The 16675-nt window shown below is 51.4% G+C and overlaps 1 protein-coding gene across 1 annotated transcript in view; it reads right to left on the minus strand.

The window, feature by feature from the left end:
• Positions 1-16675, minus strand: part of LOC144671847 (activated CDC42 kinase 1-like) — a 134005-nt gene that overhangs the window by 93451 nt on the left and 23879 nt on the right. The window contains 3 exon segments of the mRNA XM_078533896.1: positions 1996-2066; positions 5384-5561; positions 9993-10190. Of these exon segments, the coding sequence (XP_078390022.1) occupies positions 1996-2066; positions 5384-5561; positions 9993-9995 (252 nt within the window). The 5' untranslated portion in view covers positions 9996-10190.

The raw sequence follows: 16675 nt of genomic DNA on the forward strand, positions 1-16675 counted from the left end.
TGAATAAATTTAAGGAGGAGATAGACAGATTTTTAATGAGTAACGGGTTGAAAGGTTATGGGGAGAGGGTGGGAAATTGGAGTTGAGGCCGAAATGAGATCAGCCACGATCGTATTGAATGGCCGGGCAGGCTCGAGGGGCTGAATCTCTTACTCCTGCTCCTAGTTCTTATGTTATGTAGGAAACACAGGAGCCAATTTGCGCACAGCAAGCTCCCACAAACAGCAATGTGATAATGGCCATTCTGTGATGTTGATTGAGGGGTAAATATTGACCAGGGCACTGGGCTGGGAGGGGGTGGGGAGAGAGAACTCCCTCCCCCTCTTCCTCGAAATGGTGGGATCTTTTACATCCACCCGAGTGGGTCCCTTGGTTTAACATCGCGTCCGTAAAACAGCACCGCCGACAGCGCAGGGCTCCCTCAGTACTGCCCCCTGGAGCGTGAGCCCCGCAGTCAGGCTCGAATTCGGAACCTTCTGACTCGTGAGGCAAGACCTGAGCCACAACGCGACCCGGCGTCGGGTTCTAGTGCTCGTACTTCACAATGTCCTCCCTCGGGTGAGAGGGGCTTTGAAAAGCCCTGTGGTCGGGCACGGTGTGAGAGGAATGCAAGTCTTTCATGAGAAGAGAAAAGAAATAGGGGCAGGAGTAGGCCGTTCGGCCCCTCCAGCCTGCCCTGCCATCCCATGCGATTATGGCTGGTCTGATGGTGGCCTCACCTCCTGTTGGTCCCTCGTCTCCCTTGTCAACCAACAATCTATCCACCTCAGCCTTGAATGTACTCAATGACACAGCCTCCTCCGCACTCTGGGCAAGGGAATTACAAGGACTCTGAGAGGATAGGTTCCTCCTAATCTGCGTCTATCTTACCTCCAAACTGTGTCCCCCAGTTCTAGATGCCCCCTCACCTCCGCCTGCCAGGTGAAACTCCCTGTCGAGCCCCCTCAGAATCTTATAAGTCGCAAGGGGATCACCCCTCATCCTTCTAAACTCCAAGGAGTACAGGTCCAACCTGCTCAACCTTTCCTCATGCGATGAACCCCTTCATCCCAGGAATCAGCTGAACAAAGCAGCCCATGTCCAAACGCAGCAAGACCTGGACAATATCCAGGCTTGGACTGACAAGTGGCAAGTGCCATTCGCACCACACAAGTGCCAGGCAATGACCACCTCCAACAAGAGAGAATCCAACCATTGCCCCTTGACATTCAATGGCATCACTGAATCCCCCACTATCAACACCCTGGGGGTTACCATTGACCAGAAACTGAACTGGACTAGCCATATAAATACTGTGGCTACAAGAGCAGGTCAGAGGCTGGGAATCCTGCAGTAAATAACTCACCTCCTGACTCCCCAAAGCCTGTCCACCATCTACAAGGCACAAGTCAGGAGTGTGATGGAATACTCCCCACTTGTCTGGATGAGTGCAGCTCCCACAACACTCAAGAAGCTCGACACCGTCCAGGACAAAGCAGCCCCGCTTGATTGGCACCCCATCCACCGCCTTAAACATTCACTCCCTCCACCCCCGACGCACAGTAGCAGCAGTGTGTGTACCATCTACAAGATGCACTGCAGGAATTCACCAAGGCTCCTTAGACAGCACCTTCCAAACCCACGACCTCTACCATCTAGAAGGACAAGGGCAGCAGATACATGGGGAACACCACCGCCTGGAAGTTCCCCTCCAAGCCCCTCACCATCCTGACTTGGAAATATATCAGCCGTTCCTTCACTGTCGCTGGGTCAAAATCCTGGAACTCCCTCCCTAACAGCACGGTGGGTGTACCTACACCACAGCGGTTCAAGAAGGCAGCTCACCACCACCTTCTCAGGGGGGCAACTAGGGATGGGCAATAAATGCTGGGCCCAGCCAGCGACACCCACATCCCGTGAAGGAATAAAAACAAAACCTTGTCGGAACAGCCTCCGATGCGGGTTTGCCTCTGCTTCAGAGGTGTCAGCCTTCCTTTGAAATGACCCCCACTGTACCTTTGACATCCAGGATTTGGGCCGGCTTGCCAATCGCCTTCTTTTAACAGCCTCAAAGAGACGTCTGTGTCCTGAGACAGAGAGAGAGAGAGGGAGAGAGAGGGAGAGAGGGAGAGGGAGGGAGGGAGAGACACAAACAGCAGAGGTTATCAGGGAACACTGACTGAGCGACACACGCAGTAAATCAGGTTAAAGTTAATTTGGGGAACCAGGGTCCTGTCAGTTGAGGGGAACCAGGGTCCTGTCAGTTGAGGGTTTGCGTTTGGGAAGCTTGGTAACAAATGTGACACGGGGGAAGAGGAAACTCAGCGCACAGGGGGCTCGGGGTAGGCGAGTCCTGTAGCACAGCCTCAAGGGAAGATCCCAGTGCTCATCTTACAGGGGGTGGGGAAGGGGAATACCAGCACACAGCCCCCGCCCCCACCACCCCAGGGAAAAACCACACCAACAACTTACATTTATATAGCGCCTTTAACGAAATAGTCTAAGGAGCTTCGTTGGGGCGATTATCAAACAAAATATTGGTTACCCAGCCGCATGTCAACTGAAAGCTTGACCAGACAGGCGGGTCTTAAGGAGGGTCGGAAAGGAGGGAAGGTAGAGGCTGGGAGGGAATTCCAGAGCTTAGGACCCCACCCCAGGCAGCTGAAGGCACGGCCGCCAATGGTGGAGCGATTCAAATTGAGGTTGGGGGGGGCAGGGGGAGGAGTGGGGTTGCTCAAGAGGCCGGAAATGGAGCAGGGAAGAGGTCTCGGAGGTCGGGGGGGGGTTTGTAGGGCTGGAGGAGGTTACCGAGATAGAGGGGGAGAGGGGACGGATTTGAAAACAAGGATGAGAGTTGCCAGATGGAGAATGTGTGTCTAGAGTACTGGGGGGGTGGTGGGAGGAGGGGTGAACCGGTCTGTGTGTGGAGTTGGGGACTTGGGCAGCGGAGGTCAATTTAAGGAGGATGAAACGCGAGAGGCCGGACAGCAGAGTGTTGGAAAAGTCACGCCTGGACTAGACGAGAATGGGGTGAAGTGTACGGCTGCCTGGGGAAGGAAGATTTTGGCGCACGGCCTACTCAGGGAAGAGTAATTTCAGCGCACAGCTCACCCCTGGTGCATCTTGATGGTCAGGTGTGTCTCACTAGGCCAGAGTTAACCACATGGCTGTGTGGGTCTGGAGTCACATGTAGGCCAGACCGGGTAAGGACGGGCAGATTTCCTTCCCTAAAGGGGGGCATTGGTGAACCAGATGGGGTTTATACAACAATCGATGATAGTTTCATGGTCACCATCGCTTTATATTCCACATTTCATTAATTGAATTGAATTTCCACTGGCTGTCGTAGTGGGATTTGAACCCTTGCCCCCAGAGCATTAGCCTGGGCCCCTGGATTACTATCCCAGTGGCCTTACCGCTGTGCCGCCGTCTGCCTCTCCGGAGGTGCCGATAGGTCAGGGTTCCTTCCCCAAAGGGAGTGAACAAGCCGGGATTATCCGCTCCTGTGCTGACCCCACCCCTGTCACCGTCTCCCGAGCCGGAGCGGTGAGATTGCTGGACCTCCTGCGGCCAGACCGGGGCGGGGATGGTGGAGGACATCACTGTGGGTCCCCCAGAAGGCGTTGCAGTGAGGGGGGCGTCACTGAGCTCTCCTTGGCTTTCGGGGCCCTGTCTTCACTGGGGAAGCCCCTGGTTTGGGAGCATTGGGAACCGTGTGGGCGGCTGGAGTTCAGTGTGGTTCCCAGAGTGAGGAATCGGTGGGGTAACGGTGTGGAGGGCGGTTCAGAGGCTGCCCCCCACAGCGAGACAGCGAGTGACTGCATCATGAATGAGGCGGGAAGCGGGCAATACGGCGCGAGAACTCGCCACGGTGCCCGGCCGGGTAAAACGCCGATTCTCACACCCGGGATCGCACTTGGTGCAAATCTGGGGCGATTCCGGCCGCAGTCTGGAGACAGAGAGAGAGAGAGAGAGGGAGCGATTCGGCGCAAGGGAAGATAGAGAGATAGAGACACTGGGCAGAGGGAGAGAGAGAGACACCGGGCGGAGGGAGAGAAAGAGACACCGGGCGGAGGGAGAGATAGAGACACCGGGCGGAGGGAGAAATAGAGACACTGGGCGGAGGGAGAGATAGAGACACCGGGTGGAGGGAGAGATAGAGACACTGGGCGGAGGGAGAGATAGAGGCACCGGGCGGAGGGAGAGATAGAGACACCGGGTGGAGGGAGAGATAGAGACACCGGGCGGAGGGAGAGATAGAGACACCGGGCGGAGGGAGAGATAGAGACACCGGGCGGAGGGAGAGATAGAGACACCGGGCGGAGGGAGAGATAGAGACACCGGGCGGAGGGAGAGATAGAGACACCGGGCGGAGGGAGATAGAGACACCGGGCGGAGGGAGAGATAGAGACACCGGGCGGAGGGAGAGATAGAGACACCGGGCGGAGGGAGAGATAGAGACACCGGGCGGAGGGAGAGATAGAGACACCGGGCGGAGGGAGAGATAGAGACACCGGGCGGAGGGAGAGATAGAGACACCGGGCGGAGGGAGAGATAGAGACACCGGGTGGAGGGAGAGATAGAGACACCGGGCGGAGGGAGAGATAGAGACACCGGGCGGAGGGAGAGATAGAGACACCGGGCGGAGGGAGAGATAGAGACACCGGGCGGAGGGAGAGAGAGAGACACCGGGCGGAGGGAGAGATAGAGACACTGGGAGGAGGGAGAGAGAGAGACACCGGGCGGAGGGAGAGAGAGAGACACTGGGCGGAGGGAGAGATAGAGACACCGGGCGGAGGGAGAGATAGAGGCACCGGGTGGAGGGAGAGAGAGAGACACCGGGCGGAGGGAGAGATAGAGGCACCGGGCGGAGGGAGAGAGAGAGACACCGGGCGGAGAGAGAGATAGAGACACCGGGCGGAGGGAGAGATAGAGACACCGGGCGGAGGGAGAGATAGAGACACCGGGCGGAGGGAGAGATAGAGACACCGGGCGGAGGGAGAGATAGAGACACCGGGCGGAGGGAGAGATAGAGACACCGGGCGGAGGGAGAGATAGAGACACCGGGCGGAGGGAGAGAGAGAGACACCGGGCGGAGGGAGAGCTAGAGACACCGGGCGGAGGGAGAGATAGAGACACCGGGCGGAGGGAGAGATAGAGACACCGGGCGGAGGGAGAGATAGAGACACCGGGCGGAGGGAGAGATAGAGACACCGGGCGGAGGGAGAGATAGAGACACCGGGCGGAGGGAGAGATAGAGACACCGGGTGGAGGGAGAGAGAGAGACACCGGGCGGAGGGAGAGATAGAGACACCGGGCGGAGGGAAGGATGGATTAGGAGGACGAATTGAGGTGAAGCTTCTCCCCTGTGAACACCAGATTCGATGGAAGACCCCCCCTGTACCTGGCCGTCCCATTCCAATCCGCTCCAGGTCAACGGCCTTAACAAAGTCAAAGTGTGAGAGGCGGGTGACATTGAGGTCATCGCGGATCCTCAGGTAGAACTGTTCCAGCTGGACCTCTCGGAGAAGGTGTAGGAGCCATTCCGTCCCCTCATCAGGCAACATCGTTCCCAGCTCCGCCTGTGGAAAGGACGGTGGATTTGAGAGCGTTTGTGATTGTGAATAAACAGCGGGTGCCAAGGGCCATCGCCTGGGGTCTTGAAGCAGAGAATTCTACACAATGGAAGGAGGCCCTTTGGCCCATTGGACTAATGCTAGCTCTCTGAGAGAGTTCCCCACTCAGTCTCACTCCGCAACCTTCCCTCATTTCACGTGTACCCACTTGGCAGAGAAAAACAACCGTTGACCCATCCCCAGCGCATTTCAATCTACCTTTACAAATAGGATGTGAAAGACTTGGAGAGGGTTCGGAGAAGATGTACGTAGCCAATAACAGGAATGAGGAACTTCATTTGAGTAAGACTGTTCCTCTTTATTTTTAACAAAAGGGAATATTCATGGGATGTGGGCGTCGCTGGCTAGGCCAGCATTTGTTGCCCATCCCTAACTGCCCTCAGTCAGAGGGCATTTAAGAGTCAACCACACTGCTGTGGGTTTGGAGTCATATGTAGGCCAGACTGGGTAAGGGCAGCAGATTTCCTTCCCTCGAGGAGGCTAGTGAACCAGATGGGTTTTAGTGACAATTTCATGGTCATTGTTAGACTTTTAACTTCAGATTTTTAATTGAATTTAAGTTCCACCAGATATTCCAGTATTTGAACCCAGTTCCCCAGAGTATTACCCTAGGTCACCACTCCACTGACAATACCCACTACGCCACTGCCTCCCTTTTGAGTGGCAAAGGTTAAGGAGAGATTTAATCGAGGCGTTCGAAATCACGAAGGGTTTTTGACCAGCGCTGCGCCGGAACCCAAACTCGCCTTCTTTGGTTATTAGATCGGTGGGGGGCTCCAGTTCCCGATGGGCCTCAGACCTCCTGAGCATGCGCCCGCTGGGAAATAGCCGCCTGTGGGCACTGTTCAGGGTTTTTAAGCTGCTCAGGTCGGGGACCAATCTCTGCCCCCCTCAGCGCAGAAGGGGAGAAACAGGACAGTGTGAAAACGCGGGTCAGATGAGCTGACATGGAGCACTGTGGTCTTGCAGGGGTCCCAGGGAGCGGGACATGGGAGGAGGGGGGCAGGGAGAGGTCCTAATCCGGAGAGGGGTACAGGGAGCGGCCCCCGAAAGTCAGTCCCGCGCAAGGGGGTAACGGACAGAAATAAGTCCCCTAAGTGAAGTTAAAGAAAAGAGCAGAGAATCAGACTCCCAGTTCAAGGAGGAGCTGCAAGGAGCGGACTTTAGGCAAAGCGGGCATGAGAGGAATCCTGAAGACCTGAGGAGGCAGCCGAAGGTTGGTGACTCAGTGCTGCGGCCTGCTGGGGCAAAGGTAACCCTCTGGAGCAGCGGTGTTCTGCTCGGCACGGCCAAAGGTCTAAAACTGTACTTGGGAGGTGGAGCGTGAACGTGCTCGGAGATCCGGGGGGGAAAGAAGTCTCGGAAGGCGAGGTGGGTCGTGGCTGAAGCCGTCCGAGCAGCAGCGGCTTTGAGGGAGAATTCCTGAGGCGAGATCTTCGAATGCGAAGATTGGAAACCCTTGTGAGGAAGACGAGGTTGCATTGGGATTGGTTGGCTCGCGGTGTGACAAGTGCCTGGGTGGGTTATCGAGAGATCCACAGAATCCGCTTTGGTCGCATCTGTCATCTATTGTGTGGGGTGGTGTGTCCGACCACAATTCACCTGTTAATTCACATCGTACGTACCCTGAATATATAAAATGGATATTCGAAATTGTTGTATCTTTCTGAACCTGTTTAGTAAAATTAATCATAACAGGGAAAATAAGGAGGAACTATTCCCAGTGGCAGGAGGGTCAGTAACCAGAGGGACAGGAATTAAAGAGAATTAGCATACGGACCAGAGGAGGGGGGTGGAGATGAGGAGAATTTTGTTTTCCCCTTGACAGCGAGGAGGTTGTGACCTGGAACGCGTTCCCCGAAAGGGAGGGGGTGGAAGCACGCTCAACGGGAACTTTCGGAAGGGGATTTGGATAAATATATGGAAGGGGAAGAAATTTTCAGGGCTATGGCGGTGGGGGGGAAGTGGGGCTGATTGGATAGCACTTTCAGAGGGCCAGCATGGGCCTGATGGGCTGAACAGCCTTCTCCTGCTGCTTGCTTCTATTGAGTAGGCGCCGCACAAAGATTAATATGCCAATAAGGGCTGGTGGAGTTGGGGGGGGTGGGGGGTAATATATCAGCGTGGATAGAAGGTTTGTTAATGGATAGAGGGGGCAGACAATGAAAGAATGGGACCGGGAATGATGGGCTCCACTTGTGTAGAGACGTTAGGTTGGAACCTCCGGCCTGGATCAGTCAGGGGAAGCAGTGTCCATAACAGCTTTGAAAAGAGAAACTGAGGAATATTCATAAGGTTTCTCAGTTTCACTTTTAATAGCTGTTACAGGCACTACTTCCCCCCCCCTCTCCCCACCCACCCCATGGCTCCCAGGCTGGGGACTCCGGCATATAGTGTCTCTGCATGAGTGAAGCCTCTCGTTCCTGGTCCCATTCTGGTAAATCCCCTTGGCGACCTCTTTAAAACCACAACACATTTCCTAAAATGCAATTCTCTGAATACTCCAGCTGAGGCCCAAGCTGTGGTTTATACAGCTTCAGGAGAACTTGCTCACTTTAGTGCTCTTTTTAATAAAGCCAAGGGCCCCATTTATTTTTAAAAACAGCTTTGCTAAGATTGTCCTGTCACCTTCCAAGACGTCTTAACCACACTCTGTATAGTAAAATTACTTCCACCTTTCCGATGCAATTAGGTGGAATGTATGGAACAGAAACAGGCCATTCAGCCCTTTTACTCTGTGCTGGTGTTTATACCCCCCCCCTCCCCCCTCCAATTCGAGCTGCCTCATCTCACCCCATCCCCATATCCCTCTATCCCTTTCTCCCTCATGTGTTTATCCAGCTTCCCCACCCCCCACCCCTTTAAATGTATCGACACTATTCACCTCCACCGCTCCCTGTGGGAGCGAGTTCCACATTCTCGCCGCTCTCTGGGTAGAGACATTTCTCCTGAATTCCCGATTGGATTTATGGGTGATGATCTTCTATCGATCGCCCCGAGTTCTGGTCTCCCCCACAAGTGGAAACACTTAGATTAGGAGAGATAAACACGAGAGGACATGGCTTTAGGGTGAAAGGGGAAAGGTTTAGGGGGAACTTCTTCACTCAGAGAGTGGTGGAGAGTATGGAACGAGCTACCATCTGACGTGGTAAATGTGGGCTCACTCTTAAGTTTTAAGAATAAATTGGATAGATACATGGATGGGAGAGGGTCTGGAGGGCTATGGACTAGCTGCAGGTCAATGGGAGTAGCGGAATAATATTTCGGCACAGACTAGAAGGGTCGAATGGCCTGTTTTCTGTGCTGTAGTGTTCTATGGTTCTATTCCTTCCACATCTACCCTGTCTAATCCATTCCTAATTTTAAAGGATGCTATCTGGGTGCTTTTGAGTCCGCTCTTTCATTCAGGCTTGGGCTGACAAGTGGCAAGTAACATTCGCGCCACACAAGTGCCAGGCAATGACCATCTCCGACAAGAGAGAATCCAACTTGACGTTCAATGGCATTACCATCACTGAATCCCCCACTATCAACACCCTGGGGGGTTACCATTGACCAGAAACTGAACTGGACTAGCCATATAAATACTGTGGTTCCAAGAGCAGGTCAGAGGCTGGGCATTTTTTAAAAATTCTTTCATGGGATGTGGGCGTCGCTGGCAAGGCCAGCATTTGTTGCCCATCCCTAATTGCCCCTTGAACTGAGTGTCTCTCTCGGCCATTTCAGGGGGGCAGTTAAGAGTCAACCTCATTGCTGTGGGTCTGGAGTCACATGTAGGCCAGACTGGGTAAGGAGAGCAGATTTCCTTCCCTAAAGGGGGCATGAGTGAACCAGATGGGGGTTTTATGACAATCGTGATAATTTCAATGTTCACCTTTACTGATTAACTTTATATTCCAGTTTTTATTGAACATTGAATTGGAATTTCACCAGCTGCCATGGTGGAGTTTGAACCCATGTCCCCAGAGCCAAGCAACCCCTGGATCACCACTACACCACCATCTCCTCTGCGGCAAGTAAGGCAACTCCTGACTCCCCAAAGCCTGTCCACCATCTACAAGGCACAAGTCAGGAGTGTGATGGAATACTCCCCACTTGCCTGGATGAGTGCAGCTCCCACAACACTCAAGAAGCTCGACACCGTCCAGGACAAAGCAGCCCCGCTTGATTGGCACCCCATCCACAAATATTCACACCCTCCACAACCGACGCACAGTAGCAGCAGTGTGTGTACCATCTACAAGATGCACTGCAGCAACTCACCAAGGCTCCTTAGACAGCACCTTCCAAACTCACGACCACTACCATCTAGAAGGACAAGGGCAGCAGACACATGGGGAACACCACCACCTGGAAGTTCCCCTCCAAGTCACTCACCATCCTGACTTGGAAATATATCGGCCGTTCCTTCACTGTCGCTGGGTCAAAATCCTGGAACTCCCTCCCTAACAGCACTGTGGGTGTACCTACACCACAGGGACTGCAGCGGTTCAAGAAGGCAGCTCACCACCACCTTCTCAAGGGGCAATTAGGGATGGGCAATAAATGCTGGGCCCAGCTAGCGACGCCCACATCCTGTAAATAAAAATGTAAAAAATCCTCATTACATCTTGAGAATGCAGTTTGCTTGGTTTATGTTGCTAGGTCACATGAGTAAGCTGGTTCCTTTTATCCTTCCCAAGCCAAACCTTTAACCTTATCTCCTGCAGCAGAGAGAGGCAGGGAGAGAAAGAACAGAGAGAGAGGGAGGGAAAGAGTGTTAGAGAGATAGGGAAACTGTTAGAGAAAATGAGACAGAGAGGGAAAGAATGTTAGTGAGAGAGTGCGACGGAGAGAGAAGGAATGATAGAGAGTGAGAGAGCGAGAGAATGAGACAGAGATAGAGTGTCAGAGAGAGAGAGTGAGAGAATGAGATAGAGAGTGCCAGAGAGAACGAGTGTGAGAGGGAAAAAGTGTTAGAGAGAACGAGACAGAGAGGGAAAGAATAGGGAGAGAGAGTGGGAAAGAGTGTTAGAGAGAAGGAGGGAAACAGTGTTAGAGAAAACGAGACAGAGAGGGAAAGAATGTTAGAGAGAGAGTGCGATGGAGAGAGAAGGAATGATTGAGAGTGAGAGAGCGAGAGAATGAGACAGAGATAGAGTGTCAGAGAGAGAATGAGAGGGAAACAGTGTTAGAGAGAACGAGACAGAGAGGGAAAGAATGTTCGAGAGACGGCAGCAGAGAAAGAGTCTTGGAGAGAAAGAGAGACAGAGAAGGAAACAGTGTTAGAGAGAGAAAAATGTTAGAGAGTGAGAGAGAGAGAATGAGAGAATAACGAGAGACAATGAGAAAGGTGGAAAATGAGAAACTGAGGGAATGAACAAGGCCACATGAGAACGAGAGAGAGAGAGGCAATGAGAGAGGGAGAAGACCGATTACAGGCAAGTGAGGGTGAGAATGAGGGAGAAACTTATGGAACTGTAGTATAGTGGAGTACGTTTGACTGATTCTCATATATGGTGGCAAGCGGGAAAAAGATGGCGGTAGAAAAATCTCTACCTCCACCAGAGCACATTGAGAAAAGCTCCAGGCCACCAGGCTGAAGTGCGGCCAAAGTGGTACAAGTGATTTGCTCGATTCCGCGCATCACCTCGGGTCTCGCAGCAAAGCCAGACTGTGGGCAGGTCAGCACACTTCTATACGCAATGGGCGACCGTGCGGATGACACTTTAAGTTACCCTGGGGGATCGACGAGGGTAAAGCCACACGTGCGGAAAGTCGCTGATTCATCGGAGACACCGTTCATTCTCCGCCAGAGCACCATGGCGGGATGAGCAGAGTTCAATAAACATACCCGTAGGCGTCAGGAAAGCAGCGGCGCATTTATTAATGATTTATGCCGATTAGCAGAAGACTGAGTACGGTATTACGAAAGAGGTGCTAATTCGTGACAGAATAATTGTGGGAGGAGTGGATGACGCATTACCAGACAATTTGCAGTCCTGTGAAGACTTGATATTGGCGAAGGTGATTCAACTAAGTAGACAAGCCGAGATCGGGAGGCAGAGAGAGAGAGAGGGAGGGAGATGGCCCGAACCCAAGAGTAACAGATACAGTTCAATTCGTCAGACATAAACAAGGGAAAATAGAGAGAAGGAGACATGCACGGCATGAAAAGCAACGAATGGCGGCAGCTCAGACTTGCTGTTGCTGGTACGGGAGAGGAAGGCAGAGGCAAGAGAATTGTGCGGGGAAATCGATGTGTAATGATTAGTTTTAGCCTAGTTTACGCACAATCAGAGTACACTAACCGATTAACTTAATAGTATATTATCCTTTTTAAGCTGCGACCAGCTTTTAATATCACGTGACTCTGCTCAGCTTCATTTGACAGAGAGAGGCACCATGAGATTTTGGACGGCGCAGGGATCACACAGTCGGGAGTTAACCACAGAGCGACTGCTTGGAGAAGCCGCTCCCACCGTTTGTACTTATTTCCACATCACAGAGAGACAGAGAGCCAGTGAAAACTGGCAGCCTTCAGCTTTCAGCCTCACATCATAAAAAGCTTGTGGGAACATAGTGTTATCGGCATGAGGGGAGTCGAAAGGGACTCATTGTACAGAGGGGAGGGAAGGATAACAATAGTTCTACATTCGATCAGTTTTAATTCGTAGTGTGTCCGAAGAACAGCAATTGCATTTGGTTCAATGTATTCTTTGTGTTAGAGTTAACTTTTGTAAGAGTGTGTGACTAATTTGGTAATTGTATAATCCTTTTAGATTTTTATCACACCAGACTATGTATTAACTGAGTGTATACGGAGACTTTACTACCTGACATTTTAAACACTGGTTACGACCGTGCACTTATATTTTATACACGCTCTGCATAACTTTTAAGTGCTACCTGTTTTGTAACCTTTTCTATAAGTACTTTGCAATCTTTTGTAATAGGCCGACATAGTTTTATGGTTATAAGAGACATTTGCATCCTATCCCTTGGTTTAAAAGTAAAGGCTCATTCCAAACACCAACAACCACAGAAAAAACATCGCCTCGCAAATGGCCTCTAAAAACAAACAGTCACTGATAAAGGCTCTGATTTTAATGAGGAACTTGTACCAATTTTGGCAAAATCTGAGATGATGAGTCATAGAGTTTTACAGAACCGAAACAGGCCCTTCGGCCCATCGCGTCTGTGCTGATCATCAAGCCCCTATCCACTCTAATCCCATTTTCCGGGCACTTGGCCCTTAGCCCTGTACGCTATGGTGTTTCAAGTGCTCATCTAAATACTTCTTAAATGTTGTGAGGGTTCCTGTCTCTACCACCCCCCTCAGGCAGTGTGTGTTCCAGATTCCAACCACCCTCTGGGTGAAAATATGTTTCCTCAAATCCCCTCTAGACCTCCTGCCCCTTACCTTAAATCAATGCCCCCTGGTTATTGATCCCCTTCACTAAAGGGAAAAGTTTCCCCCTACCTACCCTATCCATGCCCCTCATAATTTTGTACACCTCAATCAGGTCCCCCCCCACCCCCTCAGCCTTCTCTGCTCTAAGGAAAGCAACCCCAGCCTATCCAATCTCCTTTCAGAGCTGAAACGCTCCAGCCCAGGCAACATCCCGGTGAATCCCCTCTGCACCCTCTCTACTGCAATCATGTCCTTCCTATAGTGTGAAGACCAGAATTGCACCCAGTACTCCAGATGTGGCCTAACTAACATTTTATACAGCTCCACCATAACCTCCCTTGTTCTTGTATTCAAGATATCATTCATGAGGGCATGGCAGCACACTTGGCCTCTCCTTAACAAGTAGGCAAGGAAGATATCATAAAACACCCTGTTATCTTTCAGCAAGAAGTCATAAAAGTAACAAAACAAACATTATAGAGAAGGATGGCCCACCCTAAGTAATTGGTATTTTAAGGAACCAGTCAGGGGACAGCGGGAAGTGACATCAGCCAATGGGAATGGCGGACCGAGTAGCAAAATGTGTCGGAAACAGCTCGGCGAGGTGAGTTACACCAGGGACAATGAACGGTGTTGGGGAGAAGCCCATCGGAAATCATTCCAAAAAAAAAATCAAGGAGAGGTCGATGTCATCGGGAATACGAGCACATTACGACCTGGAGTTACCTACAATAATGGCACCCTCTACAGGACTGGGTGAAGCACTTTAACAGGTACAAAGAGATGGAAAACGCAGACCAGCCTATTCCTGATCACGGTCATTAACGGATACAGGGAAGGGACATGAAGTAATTGTAAAGGAAGCATTGGCGACCACGCGGGTATGCGAGGAACTTGCTGACTATGTCTTGCGTCTTCACATTACGCTAGAGACAGCCCAAAAACCGCACGAATGAATTCAAAAGAGTTTGCAGCGACGCCATCAAGAATTCAAAGGTTTAAGTTAAGATTGACGGGGTTTGGTATTCACACGGTATGTGTTCAAGGGAAACAACAGAGCACAGCAGAGGCATCATCACACATTGAAACAGAAAAACGCGATATTGAATTTGTGAAAGAGGTCGAGGGGTTTGCTATCTGGACAGTCCCTACTTAAGCGGCAACTACGCGGAGATTGAGTGAAATCAAAGAGGCTCAGAGGTCAGACAAGACATGGAAGCAGATCAGAGAATTTTGCGTGAGAGGATGGCCAACATACACACCACATCGTCCGATCCTGAGACCACGTTTCAAGGAGAGAGACCATCTGACAGTGATCGAGGATTTGCTGGCGCACGATGATAGAATAGTCATCCCAAGAGAAAAACAGAAATACCTGGAAAAACTCAGCAGGTCTGGCAGCATCGGCGGAGAAGAGCAAAGTTGACGTTTCGAGTCCTCATGACCCTTGAAGGGTCATGAGGACTCGAAACGTCAACTTTGCTCTTCTCCGCCGATGCTGAGTTTTTCCAGGTATTTCTGTTTTTGTTTTGGATTTCCAGCATCCGCAGTTTTTTGTTTTGAGTCATCCCAAGAGCTTTGAGGCTTGAGATCTTATAGCGCCTACACCAAGCTCATTCAGGTATTACCAAGGCCAGAGCACGGTTTTCGGTTTGGTGGCTGGGTCTATTTCAAAGTCATTGGGAGAAATGATGTCCAAATGTGTCACATGTACAATTCTCAGACAGGAATCAAAAGACCCACTACTCCCACCTCCTTTTCCTACAATGCTATGGGAACACCTTGGAATGGATTTATTTGAGCATAAAGGGAAAATGTTCATTTCAGTACTAGATTCAAGTAGTAGTGGTAAATGCAAGTAACATTCACGCCACATAAGTGCCAGGCAATGACCGTCTCTAGCAAGAGAGAATCCAACTATCGCCCCTTGATGTTCAATGGCATTACCATCACTGAATCCCCCACTATCAACATCCTGGGGCTTACCATTGACCAGAAACTGAACTGGACCAGCCATATAAATACTGTGGCTACAAGAGCAGGTCAGAGGCTGGGAATCCTGTGGCAAGTAACTCACCTCCTGACTCCCCAAAGCCTGTCCACCATCTACAAGACACAAGTCAGGAGTGTGATGGAATACTCCCCACTTGCCTGGATGAGTGCAGCTCCCACAACACTCAAGAAGCTCGACACCGTCCAGGACAAAGCAGCCCCGCTTGATTGGCACCACATCCACAAACATTCACTCCCTCCACCACCGACACACAGTGGCAGCAGTGTGTGTACCATCTACAAATTGCACTGCAGCAACTCACCAAGGCTCCTTGGGCAACACCTTCCAAACCCGTGACCATCTAGAAGGACAAGGGCAGCAGATAGATGGGATAGATGAAGTTCCCCTCCGAGCCACTCACCATCCTGACTTGCAAATATATCGGCCGTACCTTCACTGCCGCTGGGTCAAAATCCTGGAACTCCCTCCCTAACAGCACTGCGGGTGTACCTACACCACATGGACTGCAGCGGTTCAAGAAGGCAGCTCACCACCACCTCCTCAAGGGGCAACTAGCTATGGGCAATAAAAATGCTGGCCTAGCCAGCGAGGCCCACATCCCGTGAAAGAATAAAATAAATATGACTCGAGGTGGATTGATGTGAAACAGTTACATGGTCACACATCAGAGGCAGTGATAACGCTATCGAAATAAATGTTCGCTGCCCATGAGATGCCTGATATTGTGATATCAGAAAACGGCCCACTGTGCACTAATATAGAGTTTCAACAGTTTACAGACTTATTTGGATTTGTTCAGGCAACACGCCCACCAAGGCTTGCTCAGGCCATTGGAGAAGCAGAGAGAGGTGTCTGAACTGGGAAGGCATTACTGAGGAAGAATGAGGATTGGCAAGTAGCACTCTTGAGTTACAGATCCTCACCCTTGCAGAATGAATCGTGAGTTACTCATGGGAATAAGGTTTGCAGACACAGATTCCCACCCCTCCACATATGTTGATACTACAGATCGTAGACACAGACCGAGGGGAAGTAGGAGATAGAGAGGAAGTTTGCCAAAACGAATGCCACGATAGTCATCACAGAGGAAGAAGGTTATGAGATCTTCGAGAGGGAGGACAGGTTTGGATCAGGGGTCAATTGAGGTTTGGAGAAATCCCACCCAAGATCTTACACCGTCCAGGCGAAACAGGGCACAGTGAGAAGAAACAGAAGGGCTTTGATTGCAATTGAGAAACAGGCTGGAAGTCAGAGGCCAGAGAGGTTGCAAGCCTTGGGAACGAAAGAAGATGATCTACTCCTTCGAATTCTGTTCGGGTGCATCGAGAGGACCAGCAGCAGAATGAGGAGGCTTTATTCCCTCGCAAACGAGAGGGGAGCCAGGCCACAGTAGACCAGTGAAGGCGCCGCAGCGCTTATCGATGGGAGAAGAGGTGAGAATCTCAAAAAAGCGGAAGAACGAGAGAGAAATGGGAGCAGGAGGAGAACAAAGAGAGAGAAAGAGGAACGGCTTTTACCTGAGAGAGCGAATAGAGGCTACATTCCCTATTGGGCTTCAAAACGCTGAAATGTTTGGGATGACGAGGGCCGGGATATTCCGACTCCGCCCACCGCTGGGATCTTCCGGTCCCGCCAAAAGTCAATGGGCTGGAT

The sequence above is a fragment of the Cetorhinus maximus genome, chromosome 34, assembly GCF_964194155.1.
Source record: "Cetorhinus maximus chromosome 34, sCetMax3.hap1.1, whole genome shotgun sequence".
Taxonomy (NCBI): Eukaryota; Metazoa; Chordata; class Chondrichthyes; order Lamniformes; family Cetorhinidae; genus Cetorhinus; species Cetorhinus maximus.